Consider the following 20,821-nt stretch of genomic DNA (forward strand, 5'->3'; position numbering starts at 1 on the left):
TGCAAAAAAATCGAACTGTTAAGAGTGCAACAGTCTACAGTAATGTTTATTATTGCCGCCTTTGGGTATATAAAACTATTATATTTCACAGTACATAGTACTGTAATAACAAATTAGGAATTACCTACCTATATTGATTAATAATTAATAATAATAATATTTAGTAATGTGGATTTTTCTATGCCTTAATTTATTTTAGTAATACGCATGCGATACTCAATTAGTTGATATGACACATTGTCGACCATTGTCGACGAACTTCGTTCAGAGTGTCGGAAAAAATTTCATTTATTTTTGCGTTTAGTGTTTGTATCGAGTGCAGTTTTATTTAGACACGTAAATCGGCTATTTTTAATAAATGTTGATGTGTGTTACCATTCAATCTAAACTGTTGAATTAGTTTATTACTGCTTACGTTAAATAAACATATAGTTGCCAGCTGTTATGTAAGGAATTCTGAAATGCAAAATCGTAGACAGGGAAATCCCAGAAATCCATTCGGCGCCGGGAACTATACTTGGAGGGCCCAACAAGGTAATAAACTTACTTTTATTAAACTGCCATTGGTTCTTACTATAGTTTTCTAATGAAATGGAGAGAAAAATTATCATGATGTGTATTTATTTACTATCTCATCAAGTAATCACCTTTTTTGACTACTGTATGGGATTTCTCTTTCATAAAAAATATTTTCTGAACAAGAAAAGGCAACTTGCTTCATTATGTATTATATTATAATATTATATTCAATGCAATGTTAATAAAATAATCACTTAATCAGCATTCAACACTTGTGATGACTCATTTTTGTTATCAGTATAATACAATGAAATCTAAACATATGATACGAGTAAAATAGTAAATACAAGTAAGAATACCTAATCAAGAAACTACGAACTATTCACATAATGAAACCAAAAAACATTCAAAAAGCTTTTGTTTTCAAAAATGTACTGGAATAATAACCGATAACAGATCGACCGCATATCTATAACCTCTTGTGATAAATAGATCATCTAATAACGGGTGGCGTTATACCTGCTGTAACGTATACCTACCTATACCTGCTATTTCCTGCTCGTTAATAATACATACTTACTTATGTTGTTAGAAGAGGGTTGATACTTGATATAATCTTGATAATAAAAGTCTTAGAGAGAAAGAAAAAAAATTTTTTTGATTAATGTGGCAATTTGAATTCAGCAAATTCTAAAAGTAGTTCTGAAACTATATAATTTCTTGAACAAGGGCCCAAGGAAGGTAATTATTAGGTAATACAACAAGCATTGAACTCTGTTTACTTACAGAAAAAACAAAGGAAAACTTCCATAAAAACTAAATCTAATACTTGGAATTCATTTTGATTTCACATTTTTAAACGCAATACTCGTATTTATGAACTAAAAAAATTCAACTAATAAGATTAAGATTTAATGACAGTTTATATTTTTACGCAACGACGATGAAGTATACGGAAGCCACAATGAATTATACTCAGGTTTGTAAACAAATTTACTTAAAATTAAAAAAAAAATGAAACACTTATTGCGGCTATTATAAAAGTTAAAAGATGTTTTACACTAATTGTATTTTTAAGGAAGGACAAACAACTGGCGAAACAATTCTAGGAGCGCGCGACGACCGAGTCTTAGTACTAGTTCTGAGCAATCCAATTATAGTAGAAGTCGCCAGGGATTCGGCACAGGACAAAGAGATGACAGAAGAAACAATTATTCTAGGAACACAGTACGCCGAAATCAAAGTCCTAGTGCTAGTTCTGAGCAATCCTATGCTAGTAGGAATCGCAATGCATTCGGTCCCACAGGACGGCAAGATCAAAGAGGTGGCAGAAGACCTAACCAGAATACGAGAAAAATGGGCTTCAAAGCGCTACAAGATTTGCTAAATAAAGATTCTGAAGATTTAATCCTAGAATTGTCCAACATTAAAAGAGGCATACAGGACTACATCAAAACGAGTTTATCCGATGACGGTATTATCCTGTTTGTAAAAGTGTTGAAAAAAGTGTCAGATTCGGCTTTTGTTGAAAACAAATATAAGGTTTTGCAATTGTATTTGGACGAAACATTTGTTGATAAACTGGTAAAGTACATAGCTTTGCTGCCAATGCAAAACGAATTAGATCGCAGAAATAACAAATTTTTTTGGGAAAATACTGACGACTTTTGGAACAACATTATAGGCATTTGTCAGGATATTTATGATGCAATTCCCAGATTTGCGTTTAAAGTTTTGCCTAATATAATGAAAAGTTTGCTCGTGTGCTTCCCTGCGTTTCAAGACCAACACAAACAACATATTTCGGACGGGATAAAGGAAAATGTGAATAAACTCAATGAAAGTATTCAAATTATGATAGCGGAAGAAGAAGAAAAGAAGAAGGCTTCTATCCAAAAGAAAGTGTCTACCTTAATCGAAGAAGAACCACCGGATGATTTCCATCAAATTTCTGTGTACCCCAGTACACTTGAACTCCTTGGGGGTACTCAAGTTTTTCTACGAAAAAATGTTATTGAGGGACCTTACAAAGACGCAAATCATTATTTGGACGTCCAGTTTAGATTGCTAAGAGAAGATTTTGTTGGACCTTTGAGAAGTGGTATCGCCACATACCGATCGGAAACAACCAAGAAACATCGAATTGAAAACGTCAATATTTACAAAAAAGTACAGTTTTTAAATCAAGAAACAATCAACGAACAGTACTGCATTCGATTAAGGTTCGATTTTTCACGCAATAAAAAGAAATTTCGACTCGAAGACTCCAAAAAATTTATGTTCGGTTCTCTCCTATGCTTCACCTCCGACAATTTCAAGTCACTGTTTTTTGGAAAAATTGCCCAGAAAGACGTGAAAGACCTGGAAAAAGGGGAACTAATTGTAGGCTTTGACCAAAATGTGCTTGTGGATTACAAAGCGGACTATTTAATGATTGAATGTGGAGTTTACTTCGAACCATATTTCCACGTCCTCAATGTCCTCAAAAACATGAACACTGCCGAATTTCCGATGGAAAAATACATCATTCGCGTAGACCCCACACTGCAGCCACCGGAGTACCTCATGGGGCCAACACCACGTAGGATTTCAGTCCGTGGTCATGAATTTTTCCCTCTCCAAAACTGGCCAAACACTAACTTTTACGGTTTTAACCAATCGCAACTTGGTGCCTTTCGAGCAGCTTTGACGCAAGAGTTTTCCGTCATTCAAGGTCCGCCTGGTACAGGGAAAACCTTCCTTGGTCTCAAAATCGCTAGAACATTGCTTGAAAATCACAACATTTGGTTCAACAAGACTCCAATGTTGGTCATATGTTACACTAATCACGCTCTCGACCAGTTTTTGGAGGGTTTGACTCAGTTTACTGAGAGTATTCTCAGAATCGGAGGTCAGAGTAAAAACGAAACATTGGCAAGGTTCAATTTGAGAAATACAAAGTTTCGAACAAGCCCGGCTGTTTTACAACAGAGAAACGAAGTGAAAGTCATTTTACAAAAAATTCATAGCATAACGGAAAATTTGAAGCAAATCGATTTTTATCACAGTATCCGAGCTTTCGATGTTTTTGAAGATGTTATACCGAGTTTTGCTAAAACATGGTTTTATCGTGCTTCAAGGGATGAAATATTGGATTGGTTGCTTTCCGAAAATGAACTAATGGATTTAAGTAATACAGTGAAAAGTCCTGGCAGTGTTGCAGAGGTTTGTTGGCTCTGGATTTGACTTAATTTCAAACTTCAAATTTTTCAGGTTCAGGATAAAATGGCTAACATGCAGATTGAAGATGCAATTATAGTCGATGAAGAATTGTCGGATTATGAGATCGAAGAAGATGAAAATATGAAAATAGAATTGGATGATATCTTTGATGAAGTGAACGCAATGGAGGTTCAGTGCAGCATTCCCCTTATTACACTCTCTTCACTTCAACAAAAGATTTCTGCGCTCGAGGGGGCTTTATATCAACTCAAGCAAAAGGAAGAGATTACTACAGAGGATATTTTTGAAGAAGATCGGATTGCTTTCGAATTGTATAAATTAAAATATCGTTGCGACTGTTTAAATGTAAGTTAAAAATCATAAAATAAGGTAACGTAAAACTGTTTTTGGAGTATATATTTTAAAAAGTCAAATACAGAGTTTCGTATAGTTTTGTCATACTGTTAAGAAAGATAGTTATATACCATACTTTCGTTATTTACAGTATAGGCTAACCGAGGGCAAACAAATGCGTTTCATGAAAAGGAAAGTTCCTAACTGGTCGGATTTCGTAAATCCTCTTCAAATGTTACCCGATGAGCGTTGGAATTTATACTTTTTTTGTTTGAATTTATACAGAGAAAAACTAAATGAAAAACTGAGCTTACTAAATGAACAATTTCGAGAACAACATAAAGTCTATGAGGAAATGCGACACATTGAAAACACTAAAGCCATGAAAAATGTGCTTGTTGTTGGGATGACGACCACCGGTGCCGCCCGCCTGAGATCATCTTTGCAAACTTTAAAAAGTCCAATCGTTATTGTTGAAGAAGCAGCGGAGATTCTAGAGGCTCACATTATCTCTTCTTTGACCAAACATTGCAAACATTTGATTCTCATAGGAGATCATCAGCAGTTGAAACCCAGCACTGCGAATTACAACATCGAAAAATTTTACAATTTGGGGATAAGTTTGTTTGAGAGAATGGTTGTTAATAAAATCCAATTGCATACTTTAAATGTTCAACATAGAATGAGACCGGAAATTGCCAGTTTGATCTCGCCGACAATTTATCCAACTCTGCAAGATCACCCATCGGTGAACGAAAGACCAGATATAAAAGGAGTCGATAATTGCTTATTTTTCATCGACCATAACCACGCAGAAGTAAACTGTGAAGGCACAAGCAAAAAAAATTACCACGAAGTTGAGTTTTTGATTTATTTTGCGAGGCATCTTATTTTGAACGGTTATAAACCTGAAAACATTACAATCCTGGCTGCTTATTTGGGGCAAATGTTTGAGTTGCAAAAAGAGAGGCGCAATCACAAGGACCTTTTGGAGAACATAAGGATTGCAGTTTTGGATAACTACCAAGGGGAAGAATGCGATATTATCCTACTTTCGCTGGTTCGAAACAACGAAGAAAATAAAGTCGGATTCTTATCCATTGAAAACAGAGTGTGTGTGGCGCTTTCCAGAGCCAGAAACGGCTTCTACCTGATGGGAAATATGAACCAGTTGTGTACTGCAAGTCAAGTAAAGTATGAAATTTAATAAATTGCAAAGTAGGAAGCATTTTTTTCAGCTTTGGCGTGAAATTCACAAAACTTTTCAACGCCAGAATGCCATTGGACCTCATCTAGCTTTACGGTGCCAAGTACATCCAGATAAAGTCACGTATGTGGCAAGCGGGAAAGATTTTTTGAATATATCAGAAGGTGGGTGCAACCAGAAATGTGGGGCAGATTTGGTATGCGGTCATCAATGCACATCTCTTTGCCATGTGTTAAATAGAGATCATGCAAGTTACCGGTGTCTTGAGAAGTGTGGAAAGTAAGTCCAGTTGTTTAAGTAAAATTAATTAACATTGCATAACTGAGAATTTTAGGAAACTGTGTGATAAAGACGAACGACATTTATGCCAAAAAAGATGTTACCAAGAATGTGGTCCTTGTACTTACAAGGTTTTGAGGACTCTGCGATGTGCACACATGGTGAATTTGGAGTGTCACCTTGATCCTGAAACTTATAATTGTGAAGCACTTGTGCCCACGAAACTGCCCTGTGGTCACAACGTCGACAAGCCTTGCCATCGCAGTCCAGAAACGTATCCTTGCCCCTTCCCATGTGAAAAACAAGTCGAACCTTGTGGTCACGCGTGTACTAGGAATTGCCATATTCGGATGGATCCAGACCATTTACAGGTAGGTTCTACAGAAAAACGACAGAACTTTGTTAAGATCTTCATTATAAAAATTTCTCTTTTAGTATAAATGTACCAAACGTTGTGCCAAATACCTAAAGAATTGCAACGCCGAACCTGAAAAACACAAGTGCAAGAAATTATGTTTTGAAGACTGTGATACATGTATGATCCGTGTTAAAAAACAGCGAACTATCTGTCCACATTTTTACGACGTGCCTTGTTCTAGTAATGTAGACGAAATAAGCTGTGAAAAGCCTTGCACAAAAATGTTACCTTGCAATCACAAATGCAAAAATAAATGCAATGAACCCTGTGGAAACTGCAAAGAAAAAGTATAACCAAAAACTCCAATTTCTTCAAATAATGAATTTATTGTAGGTTGAAAAAAATATCCCCATATGTGGCCATGCAATTAAAGTAAAATGTAACGAAGAACCTCTACGGAAATTCTGTACGAAGCAATGCCCTTTGAAACTGGCTTGTGGCCACCCTTGTACAAAAAAATGCAACGAGTCTTGTACCACATCATGTAATGTACTGGTCAATTGTGCAGTAAAGGCCTTTTGCGGTCACATTGTGAGTAAGTTGCCGTGTTACATAGCTCGTGGTGCTATAGATCCAAAGACCCTTCTACAATACTGCAACCATCCTTGTCGCGACCAGTTATTATGTGACCATAACTGCTCAGGAACCTGCGGAGAGTGCTCCCAAGGCCGCATCCACAAACGCTGCGAGGAAAAATGCGGAAACCCGCTCGTGTGCAACCACCCTTGCGATTTCCCATGCAGACAAGCATGCAGACCCTGCGTACGCCCTTGCCCATACAAGTGCAAACACAGCTCTTGCGGAAAACGCTGTGGCGACATTTGTGTCCCTTGCAAGGAGAGTTGCCCCAGAAGATGCAAGCATCAACGATGCACCAAGTACTGCGGAGAAATCTGCGACGTGCCCCCTTGTGAAAAACCCTGCAACAAATTGCTGCCATGTGGCCACCAATGTATTGGTTTTTGCGGAGACCCTTGCCCCAACAAGTGTCGCGTCTGCGACGAAGAAGAAGTAACAGAGGTGTTTTTCGGGTTTGAGGGTGATGATGATGCCAGGTTTGTGCTACTCGAAGACTGCGGGCACATTTTTGAAAATACAGGATTGGAAATGTGGTTAAAGCAGGATGATGGGGAAGTTATTAGATTCAAGGAGTGTCCACGGTGCAAAACAGCGATTAAGATAACGCCTAGATTCAGTGATTATGTCAAGAAAGCCAAGGCTGATGTGGCTAAAGTTAAGAAAAATCTGCACGGGACTGAAAGGGAGTTGAGCAAGAAGAGGCAAGAATTGGTAGGGAAACTACTCGAGATTAGACTGAATTCACAAAAGGTGAATAGTTACCACTTCTTCGACGATATTTTTTCCGCGATGGAAACTCGCCTGCGAACTTCCTTATCGGGAAAACGCCAACGTATCAATAAATCAGAGTTGAATGCACTTGAGTCAAAACTGCAAATCATAGAACACGTTGATGACATTAGTAAAAATTGTCCTAATGCTGTTTCACAAACCCGCTACTCTTCTCAGGTAAAATTCATACTTAAAACTTTGAAACGAGAACATGACTATGTGACAGATCAAGAAATAGGTGATATTAAGTACGAATTAAATCGGTTGTACCGAATCGCCGAATTAGAAGAAATTAAGAATTCGTCTAATTTCGCACAGCGTTATACGAATTTGAAAGTTCGAGACACTGTAGTACAAACTGAACGTCTTCTTTTTGGTTTAGGCAAATTTTACGATGAAGATGAACAAAAAGTGAAGCAATTATTGCAAGAATTGAGTAAGTTGGTCTCGTCGGGAATAGGAATTTCGGAACAAGAAAAGAGGGAAATTGTTAAAGCCATGGGTTTCAAACAAGGACATTGGTTCAAGTGTCCCAATGGACATCCATACTGTATCGCTGATTGTGGGGGAGCCATGGTAGTGTCAAAATGTCCCGAATGTGGGTGCAAAATAGGGGGAACCCAACATACACTGCTTGCAGATAACCAGTTGGCGTCTGAAATGGATGGTGCACAGTTTGCCCGTTGGTCGGAAACGGCCAATAATATGGGCAATTTTCTATTTGATTTTAATGATTGATCCTGTTAATTAAACAAGTTTATTACTTTACTGATTTATTAAATTTAATATTACATAGTAGTTGTCTTATTAATGCGTTGATTTCATTTACATATCAGTTTTTGGACGCTTCTCTACCCAATTCTTAATAGCTGGTATTTCCAGAACGCTTTTTTTCAAAGCAACAAGATTCGGGTAATTGGCAATGATGTCGCTCCCGCACATAAAACAGAGATACTTCAATACGGCTACAAAGTATAAATCGGCCCATGTGAGCTGAAACAGCAACGTTGAAATTTATGAATACGCGACAGAATTTTATACCTTTCCAACAGCAAGATGTCCATTGTTGGCTTTGACAACAGCATCCAAACGTTGCAAGTAATAAGGGATGGTTTCCTTAAATAGGGGCTCTTTCCGGGATTCTTTAACGGATTCGTTAGTCTCGTAATGATAAAGGGCGATCTCTACAACACAATTTGAAGACTTTATCCTCTTTTTTTTAATATTAGGTGGTTCATAGTAAGTCAGTAGTGTTTGGTATGGTTTTTTGTGTGAAAATTGTTGTGGAAATTATTTCTGAATTGTCAAATTTAATTATTAATAAAAGAAAAATAAAATCAAAATTTTCAAACGCTAGCTTTTCAGAATATCTAACTATAAAAAATTCGTACTTCGTTGACATTTTACTTTGCTTAAAAATATTAATCAAAAACCGAAATAAATTTTAATTTTGGAGTTAATAATTACTCACTTTGACGCAAATCATTGATGGTGTCCACAATGGCGTCGATTTCCAAGTCCTCCCAATCGTCGTTCCCGACTAGTTTGACTTTTTTGGCGAAAAATCTAGCAATAGCAATACTTTGGTGTGCCACTTTTCCGTTGTATTCCAAAATGGGAACTTGGCCAAAGGGCATGTCTGAAAGTCAGTGATTGTTACAATTTGCTGTTGTTGATAAAGATTACGCACTGGGTTTGAGTTGGGGCCAGTTTTCGCGGTCAAACCGGTGATCCTCAAATTCGATTCCGCCGTAGTTGAGGAGGAACCTGATGGGTTCAGCAAGGGCTTCCACTGGGAAGTAGGTTAGTTTATATGCAGGAGCCATTTCTTCTGTAAATAAAACACATAACTGTTAAATACTGAAAGTGGTGGAAACACCTGTAGTGTTGAATATGTTAATTGACTTGCGGGTACGCTTTATGCAAGCTCCTTCCATCATTTTTAATTCGTGACACTTACGTGACAAGTTAATTGTGTTTTTGTTTTTATGGTTTTTAATTCAATTAAACTGTTGCCATAACAAAAATCGATTTTATAGCAGTTCTTTTAATAGGTTGTTTTATACAGAGTGCGGAAAATTCCTGATCTATTACCCCTATAACATTTTTCACATTTGTATGACTAAATACTTGAGATAAACAGTTAATGTAGTAATAGCACGCCAAAAGTAGTTAATTTTTTTATCTAAAAAAGACATTTATGTGCAAAAATAATTAATGTCAACTTTAATTTTATAATTTTAAATTTTGGCCCAGAGTTTTCCCATTAGTAAAAACTGATAAGTTTAGTTCCTCGATTTAAAGTCGAAATATAGATAATAATACATAAAATAGATAAGAATACAAATAAGAATATATGCGTTGCTAGGGGCAGTGATAACATGCAGCATTATTAATGTTGACATAAAAAACATTAATCTTTACTTTCTTCCTCTGTTTTGTAAGTGATAAGCCGTGCACTATTGATATTTTTGACATTTAAATCAGATTTTTTGTTATTAAATTTTCAACAATCTGATTATTAGTAGCCGATACGTAATGTATATGTAAGATAATGGCAAAATCTACGTTTGCGGTAATGACTCAACTTAAAAAAAACATTTTTAAAGTTTTGTAATGTTTTCTCAAGAAAATGAACATAAAAAGTTACTTTCAGTCACTTTATCAATTGTCAGATAAAAAATCATCTAAACGAATCATATCATTACGAAAAAAAACTAAAATTGGGTCACACGATGATAATTATGGAGTCTTCTAGATTTTAGAGCAGTTTTCAAAATAATTGTTAGTATATCATGCAAAACTGATTTCAATATATTATTCAAACCGTAAAAGATGCATATTTTTTATACATAAGTATATGCTGTAAGCATAATACATGAGTAATTTAATTACTAATTACAGAGGCATCCCAAAAGCAAACCGCCATACGCCAACCAGTGACAGAAAAGAGTTACATCTTAGCAAAAAATAATAATGAATTTTGAACAAGTCGTGTTAAATTAAAAAAGATGACATTTATGAAGCAATTGCTTAGCTTTAAGTCTCATTCAATTGAAGCAATGGAAAGCATTTTGAGCGATATTTGTAGTTTTTATGTCTAATGTCTATACTTAATTCTTAATTTTTTTCCAAGTAATTTGTTTTTATCGTTTTTGGACTAATGTTTATGTTTATATCACCCAGACAATAAAATATATAAACTAAGCAATTGTTCTTTATACTTTTCTAGCTGTAACTCTTTAACGAATTAAGATAGAAAAAAATTGTTTAAACTTTTTTTCTCAGAATATTATCTATTAGGGGTTGACGCATGGGGGGTTGCTTTTGGGACACCTGTATAGGTTGTACAATAGAATAATTCAATTCAATTTCAGAAATTAATAACAACTCTTCAAAAAATGTCAAGTTCATTTTAGAAACACGTATTGTGGCATAACTAATCTCCGATTGTATCCTGTACGAAAAATGGCAACATCACAAATGCATTTTCATTTTTGAGGTCGAGTAAATCAAATCTGGTGAGAACTTGTTACCAAAAAATTGTATAAAGTGACCATAAGAAGGTCCAAAACTTTGAGTGCTTGCATTTTTTCGCATAACTTTGTTTCTTAAGTATACAGCAATCGTCTAAATTTAATCTTTGAGAAGATTTCAATACTATAATACATATTTGAAGTTTGGAATGATAATTGATTTTTGCACTGCTTGTGTATTTTTTTGTAAACTGATGTTCGCAACACATTGCAGAACCATCTCGTTTACCCCAATATTTTAAAGCGAATCAATCAATCAATGACTGTAATGATAATTACATATTAATATTATAAACCCCTAACTAAAAAACGAATCGACAAAAATTTTTTTTTGACAGTTAGATACGCTCATTTATTCCCTTTCTGAAAATGTTTCAAAAAGTAGGGGGTGCCATTTGAAATTTTAAAGTAGGGGTGGCTAGCGACTAGGGGATGAAACCTAAAACGTATTTAATGTTGGTTTTAAACTCTCCGATCGCAACTCAAATCGACATGTTTTTTTATTTAAATTAAATTGAGTTCAATCAAAGGCTACCAAGACTAAAAATTTAAAAAATTAAACCACCCCTAACTGATAAACAAATCGACAAAAAAAATTTTCTTTGGCATTTAGAGACGCTGATTTTTTCTCTTTCCGAAAACGTTCTAAAAAGTAGGAGGTGCCATTTAAAATTTTAAAGTAATTTAAACTTAAAATGTAACTAATGTTGGTTTTCAACTTCCCCCTCGGGATCCTAATCGACCTGTTTTTGCTTGAAAATACATTTACTCAATGCCAAAAGTTATTGAGACTGGATCCTTTTGAAATGAAAGCCCTGTATGTGGGTTTATATTCGTCATCTAATTCGATTCACAAATGTTCTCATATCCTTTTTTATTAATAAGAGTACTATAATAGATAAGACCTTGATATAACGAGGTTCACAGAGCTTAACACCCAAAAATTATTGTGAATAGGTATTATTTATTTATTATACGTACAGGATTCTTTTAAATTTGGAATTACATATTTAAAGTTGTTTCAATTTTTTTTTAATTTATTTAGTTATACGTAACAAGCACTCTAAAATTGAGTTCTTTCACGAACAGGAGTAGGTATGAGTGTAAAAAATAACTTAGGTGAATACAAAACAACTTCAGTTAAAAAAAAACTAGGTATAAGTATCAATTAAAAAGAATCATTTTGTGGACTCGCTAAACGCTATAGACTAGACGAAACAAGTAGGTATTTAATCCAATAAAGTAATAGATATATGGTTAAAAAAAGAATGTGTTTACCTGCTGATCCTAACTGGTGGCGACTGTTGAATACTGGATGTTTTGGCACTAAAACCTTTACCTCTTTACTTGGACAAAGCCAAATAATTATTATGAACTGTCGGTTAATCGGCTTTAAATGGTTATTTCAACAATGAAGGAAAACCAATGGGAATTGTGGGCGTAGCTATATTTTGTTCAAGGTTATTTAAAAATACTCAGAATTGTTTTATATGAGGTATGCAACCAATTATACTAATGTCCATACTCTTAATATGATTTTTAAAAAGCCGCAAATTATTTTTAATAATGAGAATATTTCCAAGTTTGAAATAGATGTTAATGTGAAACAATCACTTTATTAATTTTTCGGTTCTTCGTAAATTGCTTAAAGTAAGTAGTTACTTCGGTTCTGACTTTTGGCTCTGTGGTTTTATGTTTACCATTATTGTAGGTTATGTCATGTCGTGTTGATCGTAATAGAGGTTATGTCGCTGCACCTGTATAGAAAACAACATTGAACCACGTGTTTAACGTTAACTTATTAGAAACAACTTCTGTGGTTCTGAATTTTTTGGATAGTGAAATAAAATGTCTTTTCGTGGTCGAGGCGGTGGCGGCGGCTTTGGTGGACGTGGCCGTGGTGGTGGCGGTCGAAACTTCGGGGGAGGCGGCGGAAGAAATAGTTTCGGGGGTCGCGGAGGCGGAAGAAACTTTGATCAGGGACCACCCGAGAGAGTGATTCCTCTAGGTTACTTTGATTACACTGTACAAGATGATTTAGTTGCTAAAGTAGAAATAGAAGACGTTCCATTTTTCAATGCACCGATTTATTTAGAAAATAAGGAACAAATTGGAAAAATTGATGAAATTTTTGGAAATCTCAGAGATTATTACGTAACTATACGTCTCGGAGATGACATAAAAGCTAGCAGTTTTAAGAAGAACCAAAAGGTATAATTTACTGCTATCATTTACATGCAAGTTACAAGTGTTTTGCAGTTGTTTATTGATCCAGCGAAATTACTACCGCTCCAAAGATTCCTCCCAAAGCCCCCAGGATCAGTCCAGAAACGGGGTGGCAGAGGAGGAGGTCGTGGTGGAGGCCGTGGCGGTGGCAGAGGGGGTGGTAATCGCGGCGGATTTGGAGGAAGAGGCGGAAATTTTGGAGGCCGGGGGGGTCGTGGAGGCGGCGGTGGTTTTAGAGGCGGTCGTGGTGGTGGATTTGGCGGCGGTCGAGGAGGCGGCGGCGGCAAGAGATGGTAGACTTAAAATTCTGACCATTTTCTGGTGCCCATGTTTTATTTTTGTGTATGGCGGTTGTTTCAGAAAGAGTAATTGAGTGTATGAAATTTTTAATAGGAAAATAAATGAATTTTCATTTATGAAAACCATTAAAAAAGAACAAATACGAGCTACTATAGATTATTACAAAATCCTGGGGTGTTTTTGACGTCATCAAAAACCTACCTTTGTCAACAACAAATAACAAAATAGGACAAACAAGATCACTAAATACTAAGTTGCATAAATATATAAACTTTAATCATCAAATTTTGTATGTTTAGCTTTCTTCAATAGTTTGTCTCTACCGCGTTGTTTCTTTTTTGCTTTATTTACTTTATCCTCACGATCTTTTTTAATTTTCTCCCAATATAAAGATTCTTCTTCTCCTGTTACTACTTCTTTTTTACCAAAGCATTCTTGGGTGCTAAATTTTTTAGCGCCGCCACTAGTGTTAAATCTTATATAAATGTTTTCACTGCCGGGATTTGGAATATCTACGTACATTATATCAGGTGAAGAAGATTTAATTTCATTCTAAAAAAATATTTTTAATAATTTTTTAAAGACATGAAAAAATTTACCTTAAGTTTCTTTGTATCCACGCTAACTTCTGCTAATTTTATTTTCACAATGAGTCCTTTGGTATAGTCCTCTTTCTTTAATTCAGTCTTAGTAGTGGGAGCTTTCGACTTTTCTTCATATTTTGCTTGATTAAACTTCGCTTTGAGAAGATGCGTTTTAAACTCTTTCATTTTTTTCTTTTGTAAGTCCAGATATCGATTTCTCATCTTTTTCCATTCTTTTCTGAAACAAAGATATAAATCTCTAGAAACCCTTGCTGCTTCACTTACTTTGATAAAACTTGGAGACCCAAGTCTTTTATATAATTTTTCTTCCTGTGTTCTTTTTTCAACTTCTTTTTTTTCTTATTTTCTGTGTCGTCTGATTCAGAAACGTCACCAGTATCGAGTTTTGAGTTTTTCTCTTTTTCTTCGCTTTCGCTATGTTCATTTTCTTCAAGTTTTCGTTTTCTTGTTGAGTTTTCATTTTTTTCTTCATCCTCAATATGTTCACAATCATCTTTCAATTTTTTCTTTTTTTCTTCACTTTCGCTGTGTTCTTTTTCTTCAAATTCTTGTTTTCTTGTAATCTTTTCATCCTCTTCACTCTTACTATTTTCAGTTTTAATTTTTTTAACTATTTTATCACTTTGGACCTCTTCATTTTCTTCAAATTTTCGTTTACTTGTTGACTTGTCCTTTTCTACACTTTCGCAGTGCTCTTCAGCTTGGCGCTTCTTTGTTGAATTTTTAGATGAACCCCCAGGATGCTCTTCATTACTCTCTTGAAATGTTTTAATACTACAAAGCGTTTCTGGTTCTGTATTTGATGGCATTTTGCAACCAATGCTTTCAAAGTAATTTAAAGCATTTTGTGCTTCCTTTTCTTTTTCAAATTCAATAAACGCAAAACCTTTTATGGCATTATTATTTTTGTATTTTGGTATAGAAACATAAACCACGTTTCCAAATTCAGAAAAGACAGAACTCAACCATTCATGAGTTGCGTCTGATTTTAGCCGTTCTACATAAATTGTACATTCATCAACATTATTCTTTTCTTTAACTGGTTTTGTACGACAAATACTATTACGGTCTTCAGAAAGTTCAATTAACTGCGACTTTTGTACTGCTTTTTGAATATCCTCAATGTTAGTTGTAAGTTTTCTAATTTTGTTAAATTTCAAAAATACGCTCAGATCGACAACTAAAAGTGCAAGGAATTTAATCATTTATATAATACTACCCATAACAATGAATATTTATCACTTACATGGATTTTCCTTTATTAACTGAGAAAGAAATCGGTCTTTGGTGAGGTTAGAGTCACTAAAATAAAATTCCATTTGTTGCAGAATGGAATTATACAATTGCTTTTTTCGATGACGGCCTTTTTTAAGAACTGGATCATCGTTTACATTTTCATTTTCTTTCAACTCATTATCCATTTTCACTTTTCTTTGTAGATGCAGAAATAAGAATTAATAACCTAACTTCTAACGTTTAACCACAGAACCATCACAGAACAACAGAGTAATGACATGAATTTGTTCGGGTAAAGTATATTTGGTTGTCTAATGCGTATAAAAATTAATTTAAAACGATTTTGTAAAAATTTGTTTCGTTCTTAAACTATAAGTATTTAATTCTTATTATTTAAAAATGAGATAATTTTGAAACTGCACATACAATTCTTAACTTATAAATATAAAGTTAGACCGTGAATTCTATAAGAATGAAAGAAATATACAGGGAAGCTTTAATAGTTGTGCAGAATTTTGAACAGAATGCCTTATTCAAATGTTTATGACATATAACGGGTGTTTATTTAAATTTAGCTTCATAGTTGGCGGTGATATGAGTGTATTTTGAACGGACCACAATTTTTAATACGCCCGACGATGTGTCAAATGTCAAATTAATAATTTTCAATACGTTGGTTTGTAAACAATCGAACTTTCATGAATAGCTTTGCCGCCAAATTAAAAAAAAAAAAACAGCCTTTACATTGAATTAGTAACTTTCAATACGATGGTTCGTTCACAATCGAACTTTCATGGACAGCTTGTGTGTAATCTTAGAAAGAAATTATTACTATTAGGGATTTTAAAAAATACGCTTAGACTGCAACATTAATTATTGAAATAATCTCGGCAATACCTAATTTTTATGATCTTTACAATTAAAGTAAAAATCATCTGTCTTTTATACATTTTGTTTAGTTTAAATCATGAAGTAACAAAAGTAATTTATTTACTTAATTTATAACATATCGTTTAAAAGCACTTCAAATTATGTTAAACTCACTCTTGATTTGATTATTCTAAGAAACGAACTACAAAGTCACTGATAAAATGATAAAAGTACGTTGCTTATTACATTTTAAGTGACTTAAATCCCTAACGATCTTAGTTATATTATTTGCAATATAGATTGTGAAATTAAAGCATCAGCAGATACCTACTGATGTTATCGTGTTAGAACAAATAAACCATGGACTTAGGTATCTAAGTATCTGTACTGATGCAATAAGTTTTATTTTTTATCTAACAATAAGTCAAATTACACATCAGATTTCTGGCGTCAGTCAGCCCAATAAATAAACCAAAGGCATTTAAAAAACGTTTCTAATAAGTACTTATTTTATGTTACTATGAGCTTAAGTACTGATGATGTTATACGCATGTGAGAGATAAGATTTATTGTTACACCTTATTTTTGATTAAGTAAAAACAGTTAATAAAACAAGAATAACTTGCTTTGGACTAATGACAAGGCAAAATCTCAATAAAAAAGAAAGGCTGTACAACTTATTGCAAAAATTGTTTTGCGTATTTTTCTTTTTGTTTGTTCATCAGACTATGTAGATCCTATGGTTATGGTACGTAATTGTGTTTACACAAAGTTATGTCAATACAAACAATAAATAATTTAAAAAATAAGTCAAGTGACTTAAATTAAAACTTTGTACCCTACTTATTTATCTTTGATGTGTGTACAGTGTATTTATGTACATACTTACATTGCAAAAGGATTTACTAAAGTCGTTGTGATTTAATATACCTAGGTATATACCTGTACCCAGATAAGAAGCAATTAAGTTAATGAGATTTATTAAGTTTAAGTCTTTTATCTAAGTCACTTAAAATTAACTCTACATAAGATTATAGCAGACGATAGACGGATATTGTTAGAAATGATTAAATATTGCAACATATAAGTGACACTGATAATGTCGTTACACTTTTAAGCACGTTCATCATACAACCTGTGTACTTATAGAATAGTTATCTCTTTGTTAATTAATTTTTTTTAAGAATAAAGTCTTCTTGGTTATTGTGATCTATTGATGTGATCGTATTAACAAACGCAAAATTCTTTTTTTTAGAAGTTCCTATGTAAATAAAGTTTATTTTTAACGTTTACAATTAATGTTACAAATTTCAAAATATTCTTATGTATAGATTGTATAACTAATGCGCTCGAATTGAGAATACGCTATTTTTGGCTGCGGATATGTAATAATCAAAGCGATATAATAATAGTTATTTGTATTATTTGTATCACAATAATAAGTCTCGGGCACTATTCTAACTTCCTCCTGTGGAGGAGTAGATACACTTTCTTTTCTGAAATTAGACAGGAAAAATTTACTTTCTGTTAGAGTTGTTATTAAAATACTGATGTATTTTAGTAGATATTGTAAAATATCTTTCTGGAAGCAAGAAATTGGATCATTTAATATCACTAGCAGCATCTCATAGAAGTTTCGTTGTAAATTCGAGGCTATGAATATCTTTAAAAATTTCAAACATTTTTAACTGACTTTTTTAAAACTGGAAATTAAAAAGAAATAGGTATTCCCATGAGATGCAATTTACAAAAAATATAGTTATTATTATCTTTAAAATAAAAAAAAGTGTTTTGATTTTTACTCGTTCATAGCCATAAGAAAAAGTTTAGATGTGACCTTAAAAAAATGCTAGTTTTACAATCAGCACCCGTAATAATAATCTCTCAATACAGTTTTTCACTTTTTTTTCTCAGACCCACTTTTTTCCTTTTAGTACTTTTTTTAATGTTAGAGAGAAGAAATAAGTAAGAATTGAGCGTTTTATTTAAATTTATTTAGAGTTTGAACTAAGAAACAAATTACAGAAATACAGAAAAGATCTTAAGCACCACAACTGTTTTATTTCTGTACAGAGATAGCTAATAGATACCCAAACTTTGTTATTCTAATTCGTTGCTGGTATTATTATCACTAATGCATATCCCCACCTTATCAGTTGTGTATATAAGACGCCTTATTCAATTAAACCACTTACTCTTATTTCAAAATAAGGTAACACACAAGCAAAATAGTAACTAGAGTAAGTGATAAGCATAGAGTACACAAACGGTTATCTATTATTCTTTTACTATTTTTGTTTTAGTAACAGATAAAATGTCTTCCACTAACGACGGAAACGACACACTAAACGCAAAGACAGTTGCCATGTGTATACTTTTTGCCACATCTATGACTCTCGGTATTATTCCCATAAAACTTTCCAAATGGTTCGACTGGAAATCTGGTACCAAAAACAGCACTTACGTCCAAATGCTGCTCTCTCTAGGCGGAGGTGTTTTGTTGTGTACAACATTCCTGCATTTGCTTCCAGAAGTGGCCGAAAGCATAGAAAATCAGGAAAGCTTCACGAAGTACCAAGTTCTCCCTCTTGCTGAACTCCTCATGTGTGCTGGCTTTTTCGTCATGTATTTTGTGGAAGAATGCGTCCATTTTTACCTACATCAGAGAGAGTTGAATTTTCATCTAAAATCAGCTCGAAGTAGTATTTCTGTAAGTAGGGGTCAGATGGAGGAGAAAAGCGATGAGGATATGGTACCACCTCCGGATGTGGTGATCCCCGACCAAGGATACCAACAGTACCACCACCACATTGATCACAGCCACGTGGATCACAGTCACATGGTAATTGAGGATTCGACGATTATCTCAATTAGGGGTTTTTTGGTGGTTTTGGCTTTATCGGTCCACGAGCTGTTTGAAGGTCTGGCCGTGGGTTTAGAGTCTTCTAGTAGTAATGTGTGGTACATGTTTGGAGCTGTGAGTGCTCATAAACTAGTCATTGCGTTTTGCATTGGCGTCGAATTGGTTACTTCGGGAATGAAGACGACGCTGGTGGTGATTTATGTATTTATTTTTGCTGTGGTCAGTCCTTTGGGGATTGGGATCGGGATTGCGGTTACTGAGAAAAGCGAATCTTCAACCACGATGGTATCTGTGATATTGCAAGGGTTAGCGAGTGGGACTCTGCTCTATGTTGTGTTCTTCGAAATATTGAGAGAAGAGAGGAAGGCAGGGATTAAACAGTATTTTTCAGTTTTACTTGGATTTATTATTATGTTAGGAATAACTTTAATAGATATTGACTAAAGAATTTTGACATGGTATATGTACATACTCAAAAATGAATAAATATAAGTTTTCTAAAAATGAAAATTTAAAAATGTTAATTCTAAGGTTAAATAAATATTTATGAAACAATAAAGAAAAAACTGTAAAGATGAAAAAACCACAATCAGGCTGCTTTGAGTGAAATATGTCCAATGACCTATTGTCATAATTTTGAGATTTTCCATTATGATCATGTTCACGGTTACGATCAGTCGATCACTTACGATTTTTAATCGTAAATAAATACAGAAATTTTAGTCCAAACACAAAGTGGGTCAAATGTTCGAGGGTCAATAGATAAGAAAGTGTGTTGGTAAAAAATGACACACTGGGAAAAATACGATGGGAAACAAATTAATCTATCGATACCTAATTCTTTTCCAGTACATTATATGTAAATAAAGACCTAATATTGTACGTAATATTAATTTACTTTTATTTCATATTTCTTATTTTTTTTCTGTACTCCAAAAGCTCCTTCAAAGTAAAATTACATACCTACGTATATGTTCTAGTTTGTACACTATTTTTTAACTGGTTGCCTATATTAATTTATTAAAATGCACCTGTATACCTACTCTCAATACAATTATACTCAGTTGAGTCGTTTAGAATTAGAAATTTATAAATATATTATAATCTCAGACCAACTGCTTAATGTTTAAATTTTCAGTAAAATACTGACCTAATGTTTTAAACAAAAAATATGAAGGGTAAAGTGACTGTAAAGGTGATTCACGAGGGATAATGAGCCTGACCAAATTCATCATTACACTTTCGCAAGTTGCTTTGCCACACTTTTAAAAAAATTAATAATTTGAATGATGCCTATTATTATCATCGTCATTATCATTTTTAACAAACGTTACAAATTTATTATAAACTGAGCAAAATGTGTACTTATTCCAATGATGGGAAGACTGTCATGATTTTAGCTTATGGAGAATGTTTGAAAAATGCATCTTTTGGTTCCTGTGTTATGCCCAATGATATCCCGAAAGAAAGAGCATCTTCTGACACGATCAAGTTAGTTTTAAGAAAATTCCTGTTAAGTTATACTTATGTTTTTCATTATTTTAATGTCAAAACTGACAAATTGTACGTGTGCTCGCTATTTTATATTTATTACAAAATGTCTTTAACTACCTGACCTATGAAAATGTAATGTTGGTTGCATCAAGAATTTGGTCAGGCTCATTATTCCTCGTGAATTACCCTATATATGAAGCAAAACCTTTCAAAGTGAAAATTTGACATTCATTAGGATTTCGCTTAATATGGGGGTCAATTCTCAACGCCTCAATTTTACTACTCATTAGTCTAATACTCTTATTAGATAGATATCTAATCAAACTCAAAAACAAGAGATAAATTTAAAATTTGTGTATATTC

At 33.9% G+C, this 20,821-nt stretch overlaps 5 protein-coding genes across 5 annotated transcripts; 3 read left to right on the forward strand and 2 right to left on the reverse strand.

Annotated features, from left to right (window-relative positions):
- Positions 1-284: 284 nt before the first annotated feature.
- On the forward strand, positions 285-8,117 carry LOC123015032 (NFX1-type zinc finger-containing protein 1-like). Its single transcript, XM_044414451.1, has 8 exons — positions 285-534; positions 1,598-3,723; positions 3,772-4,086; positions 4,226-5,263; positions 5,313-5,560; positions 5,616-5,931; positions 5,996-6,265; positions 6,312-8,117. The coding sequence occupies exons 1-8, from the start codon at positions 462-464 to the stop codon at positions 8,064-8,066; spliced, it is 6,141 nt and encodes a 2,046-aa protein (XP_044270386.1). The 5' UTR covers positions 285-461; the 3' UTR covers positions 8,067-8,117.
- On the reverse strand, positions 8,085-12,301 carry LOC123015035 (glutathione S-transferase-like). Its single transcript, XM_044414454.1, has 5 exons — positions 12,143-12,301; positions 9,019-9,159; positions 8,800-8,967; positions 8,370-8,512; positions 8,085-8,321 (listed from the first exon to the last, which is right to left on the reverse strand). The coding sequence occupies exons 2-5, from the start codon at positions 9,152-9,154 to the stop codon at positions 8,154-8,156; spliced, it is 615 nt and encodes a 204-aa protein (XP_044270389.1). The 5' UTR covers positions 9,155-9,159; positions 12,143-12,301; the 3' UTR covers positions 8,085-8,153.
- Positions 12,302-12,376: 75 nt separating this feature from the next.
- LOC123015034 (probable H/ACA ribonucleoprotein complex subunit 1) lies at positions 12,377-13,536 on the forward strand. The gene is made up of 3 exons (XM_044414453.1): positions 12,377-12,514; positions 12,576-13,075; positions 13,124-13,536. Exons 2-3 carry the CDS (start codon positions 12,713-12,715, stop codon positions 13,385-13,387), a joined length of 627 nt encoding a protein of 208 aa, XP_044270388.1. The 5' UTR covers positions 12,377-12,514; positions 12,576-12,712; the 3' UTR covers positions 13,388-13,536.
- Positions 13,460-15,507, reverse strand: LOC123015033 (la-related protein 7-like). The gene is made up of 4 exons (XM_044414452.1): positions 15,242-15,507; positions 14,260-15,175; positions 13,990-14,212; positions 13,460-13,942 (listed from the first exon to the last, which is right to left on the reverse strand). The coding sequence occupies exons 1-4, from the start codon at positions 15,414-15,416 to the stop codon at positions 13,664-13,666; spliced, it is 1,593 nt and encodes a 530-aa protein (XP_044270387.1). The 5' UTR covers positions 15,417-15,507; the 3' UTR covers positions 13,460-13,663.
- Positions 15,508-18,262: 2,755 nt separating this feature from the next.
- On the forward strand, positions 18,263-19,745 carry LOC123014548 (zinc transporter ZIP1-like). The gene is made up of 2 exons (XM_044413718.1): positions 18,263-18,341; positions 18,405-19,745. Exon 2 carries the CDS (start codon positions 18,416-18,418, stop codon positions 19,406-19,408), a length of 993 nt encoding a protein of 330 aa, XP_044269653.1. The 5' UTR covers positions 18,263-18,341; positions 18,405-18,415; the 3' UTR covers positions 19,409-19,745.
- The last annotated feature ends 1,076 nt before the right edge of the window (positions 19,746-20,821 follow it).

The sequence above is a fragment of the Tribolium madens genome, unplaced genomic scaffold (assembly GCF_015345945.1).
Source record: "Tribolium madens isolate multiple individuals breed KSU strain unplaced genomic scaffold, Tmad_KSU_1.1 Scaffold_97;HRSCAF=244;Tcas5.2_LG3a, whole genome shotgun sequence".
Classification (NCBI taxonomy): Eukaryota; Metazoa; Arthropoda; class Insecta; order Coleoptera; family Tenebrionidae; genus Tribolium; species Tribolium madens.